The sequence below is a fragment of the Fukomys damarensis genome, unplaced genomic scaffold (assembly GCF_012274545.1).
Source record: "Fukomys damarensis isolate Sample0158 unplaced genomic scaffold, DMR_v1.0_HiC HiC_scaffold_19, whole genome shotgun sequence".
NCBI lineage: Eukaryota > Metazoa > Chordata > Mammalia > Rodentia > Bathyergidae > Fukomys > Fukomys damarensis.
The window spans coordinates 31,380,586-31,384,981 of NW_022900931.1; the positions used below are offsets into that span (position 1 = coordinate 31,380,586).

The 4,396-nt window shown below is 53.5% G+C and overlaps 1 protein-coding gene across 2 annotated transcripts in view; it reads right to left on the reverse strand.

The window, feature by feature from the left end:
• The window catches only part of Map3k8 (mitogen-activated protein kinase kinase kinase 8), a 21,887-nt gene extending 21,296 nt beyond the window's left edge, over nt 1-591 (reverse strand). Inside the window, exon 1 of one of the 2 annotated variants that reach the window (XM_010642016.3) lies at nt 515-591. Coding sequence is in view for 1 of the 2 variants with exons in the window: in XM_010642014.3 (XP_010640316.1) it covers nt 240-278 (39 nt within the window). In the remaining variant the exon portion in view is untranslated. Of the gene's footprint in view, nt 1-239; nt 443-514 lie in introns of those variants that run through there. The other variant, XM_010642014.3, reaches the window with a different exon arrangement.
• Nucleotides 592-4,396: the final 3,805 nt, after the last annotated feature.

A 4,396-nucleotide genomic window follows, 5' to 3' on the forward strand; every position in this document is an offset into this window, starting at 1 on the left:
TTGAGACGGGATCTACTCCGTACACTGCCGGGCCGGCTCCCCGGGGCTCCACGAGTGGGTTGCGGGAGAATCTGCGGGGGCTCGGCCTCCGGGGCTCGGGTGGGAAGAGCGTCCCCCAGCCCTGCCTCCCGGCTCAGCCGAAGCAGCTGGGCTGGGCCGGGTCCACCCGCGATCGCGATCGAGGCGCCCTGCAGTCGCTTCCACGGAACCGGGCGGCGCGGTCCGACGCAGGTTGTTACCTGTGATTGTAACGCGAGGGCCCTCTCGCCCTCCTCCATGGTCTTTGGAAGATCTTTATAAGCATTTTAAAAATAGAAACAGGGAGCCGCCCCCTGCCCGCCCCCGAGTGAGCGCCGGCGCCACACCCAGTCTTCTGGGAACTTCGCCTTGGCCTGACTTCCCACCGGGGCTCCTAAATCAGCTGCTCCGTCCCGGAGCCCATGCAGCGCTTGCCTCCTGCTCCGGTCTTACGCAACAGCCCATTTCATCTGCCGGGTGAATTCGGAGAACTTACTTGAACTTGTTTTTAAAGCCAAACGGAAAGATTCAATCCGGCCGCCTTGCACAGACTCAAGGGAGAGCGCAACTGCGGAGAAAGGAACTGAGTTTCTCCCTGGGCTTAGGAAAAGTGCATTTTCAGTGTGCCCCGGTAGAAGCCGCCCTAAACCAGAGGGTACGACCGCGGGGGCGTGGAGGGCATTGCAGAAGTCGTTGTAAAGGACGTCACCATTTTGCAGCCTTTGCAAAATGCACTTACAAGTCCGGCAGTAGCCGCTTGCACTTTACTTAAGGAGACTTCCTTCACTCGGTTTGGAAAAATAGGTTTGTGACCTGTTCTTTGGAAATCTGCATTAATTTGCCCATTCCAGGAACATTTGTGTCGATAGTGTGTTTCCCGGACTGTCCACTAACCTATATAACCACAATCGTGGCTATATATTAATAAAGATGAGGCACTAGTTTCCTTTTTCATATTTGTGAAATATAGCATTTTAGGAAGAAAATGAACAGAAGTAAATAGCAGGATTTTTATGTGGGACTTGGTAAAAAACTATGTTTCAGTGTTCTTTTTAAAATTCTAACAAAACACAAAGTAGTAAAGGAAGATAATTAAATATTGAATTTAAATAAAGCTTTAAAAAAGTTTTTCAGTACTGGAGATTGGATCCAAGAACTTCTCACTGAGATACATCCCCAACCCTCTTAAAGTTCTCATCTTGAGAAGGGTCTTGCTAAGTAGCTAAGTTGCCCAGGCTAGGCTCCAAATTACAATCCACCTGACTCTGCCTCCCAGAGGGCTGAATTACAGGGCTGTGCCACCTCCCCAGTTTAAAGTTAAGAGGCAACTTGAGCTGATTTCACAAGCATAACATTTTCCTTCCCAGCTCTATCAGCTTACTAGGGTGCTTGAATGAGGGTCTCATCACGCCTGGACTCACAGCCTTCAGAGGGGAGATTGCTCACATGCAGCTAGTAAACTTAAAACGATCATCATGCTAAACATGTTAAGCAAGGGCCAGGGATTTAGCTCAGTGGTTCCAGCGCCTGTGTCACTAGCACAAAGACTGGAGTTAGGTCCCCAGTACCAAAAAGAAAAGGTTAAGCAGTTGAAACCAGACTTTTCCCAATACCTGTTTTTCTTCCATAGACATATGTAGGTGTGTTATGATCATGTGTGAATTTCAAGTGTGATTAAACTTTCACACTTAGTGTTGGGGAGTGACAAAGCTATGGTGTGCAGCACGCTGTACTTTGTCAGAGCAGTTGGCCTGGATACTACAGAAAGGAAAGGAGAGAAGTAGGTGGCGCGGAGTGGGGCTGCTTCCCAGGGCCGAGCCGGCACCCCACACGCGGGTCCCTGCCCTGACACCCTGGGCCTTGGCCTGCTTCCTCCAGCCCAGACCCAGCCCCTTCTCCACTGCAGCAGCTCAGTCCCTGCCTTTGGAGTTGGATCAGCGCAGTCTATTGGACCTCGAGCTGCACCATGAGGTTCTGTGCTGCCACACACCCCTCTTAGCCATCCCAGAGGAGGCTGAAAAGGCAGCAGGCCCAGCCTTGGGATGCAGGCGTGAGCACCACCCATGCCTTCGGGCCTCAGCAGTGCTGGCGGGGGCTTCAGCAGGACTCTGCTTTCTGCTTCCTGCATCCCGGGGGAGGAAAGGGCAGACTCCCCAGTCCTTTTCCTTGCTTCTGCATGGGACCCTGGCTGCCCTAACCACCTTTCCACATCATTGTGCCAAGTGGGGCAGCGACCAGGGAAATGGGGCGCAAGGCAGAGGTGGAGGCTCTGCTGGGGGAAAGGGGAGAAAAGTCCCCCACAGCCTGGGAAGGGAGGGAAGTTTCTCAGTGCCCTCTGCTGTGGCTGCTGTGTGCGGGAAGGCTGTGTGCACACTGAGTCCGGTGTGAATTGAGACCATCTTCCCCACGTGCAGAAAGCTAAAGTCACGGCCTCTTGAAGAGTTTATATTGCACTCTGGTGTGAATGGTATGCTTTTGGTTTTGCTTGCTTGGTGTTGTGACTTCTCCAAATCTGAGCTCCTTGAACCACACTTTGAAAACAAACTACTGCTCCGGACCTCTGCTCCACCTGCCTGACGGAAACTGCTCTCACAGAGGTTTCTTAGCTGTGGTCTGGAGCTGGATCTCTCCCTCCGGGAAGCTCTGCACACAGCTGGCGATTGTGTGCCCACGGGAGTAAGACAGGCCGCCTTCGCCCCCGGTGAGCCTCCTTGGTTCTTATCCTAGGGCAGCGTCTCCTCAGAAGCCCTTTTCCACTCAGGCTCAGCCTAGGACGCCAGTGAGCTGTGGTGGCTACCAGGCCTCCCATTCAGAACCACGGAGGCTGGGGCCTAGGGGACCTCAGCCCCTCCTGGGATGGAGATGGAGCCCAGGCTGCCTCAGAACCCAAAGGAACCCTGGTGCTGCTCCCAGCCCGCTGGAGTGGGAGGAAGCTCTCTGTGAGGACAGCTGAGAAGTGCGCTGCAGGCCACAAGGTCTGTTCCCAGGGATCCCCAGCACTTCCTGGGGAGACCCCGCTCCACCGGCCCAGCTCCTCAGGACTGCGGGCCAACGCTGTCCCTCAGACAGGCGTCCCCACCCTGAGTCCGGCCCACTCCGAGCTAGAGTCGGCTTCGCAGGCCCGGCCGATGCTGGCTGCTCTGCCTGGCCTCTGTTCCCATCGTCCTTGTCGTCACTGTTGGTGTGGGAAACAAAGTCTGTTTCGTAAGATAAGCATCCGTGTCACGGTGGCTGCACATGGCACTCTTCGGTTGCAGACATTTAAATACGCACTGATAGGCTTGTCGGTTTTCTATAGAAAACATTTCTAAGATCTGTAAGTTACTAGAGAATTTATGAAAAAGAAAAATTTAAAGCGATCTTAATTGGTATAATGTAGGTCTAGCTTTAGTCAGAATTGGTATTAGAACGTAGGGCATTTTAGCTTATTGTTTACTTTTGTTTTCATTGGTACGTGATGATTCCAAAGTTCCCCCCGAGGAGTTGGTACACGGACACAGCACATCCTCATTCTTTTTATGTCCCCTTCCCCGCCCTCCCATCACACACCCTCCACCTCCATCTCTTGGTGGCTTTTCCACCAAAAAAAAAAAAAAAAGTTGCATAAATTTGCAAGTAAGTAAAATGTATACTAAAGCCAAAGGCCATCAGTACGAAGTCCCTTCCTGATTGTTATCATGCTCCGTCGTCCAGGGCCCAGTCTCAGCTGTGTGGGCGCTCAGAGCGGAGGAAATACCGCCTCCCTACAGTTCTCCCCCGCGCTGCCCTCCGGCCTCACCACGCCGGGGTGGAAGTATTCACATGGGCGAGCAGGGGCGCTACAGCTGGGGCAGGACCATCAGACTGCTTGTTAGACGCTCGCCAGCACCTGACTGTCTTGGGGCGTCATTGTGCTTCCTTACTTTAGCCACATTTTAAATTGTAAGTGAGATTTTTGTACCGCAATCTCCTCCTTCGCACATTTAACAGCAGAGCACCGGCGCGCTGACCTTGAGCCTCGGTTCGCCGGACCAGGCAAGGCTACAGCTTCCTGCCTAAGCTCAGGGCAACGCTGGAGAGGCCTCCCCTCTCCCGCCCTCCTCACGGCAGGCCACGGGCTTGGGGCACTTGGGCACAGCGAGCGGCCTCCACTCAGAGCCGCGGCTCAGCTCCGGACCAGGGCTTTCCCCTCGCCTCCAGAGAGTCACCTTGGAAATTCTCAAACGGTAGATACGGGTTTGGGCACGAAATCTGAACTTCAACAAGTGTGAGGGGAATCTCACAGGGAAACACGAGCCAAGTGCAAAGAGCACTTTGGGATTCACAGCTCCACTTCCACATTGCTCACCTCGGGACCTTGGCCAACTTACCCAGCCTTGGCTTCTTCATTTACATTAGA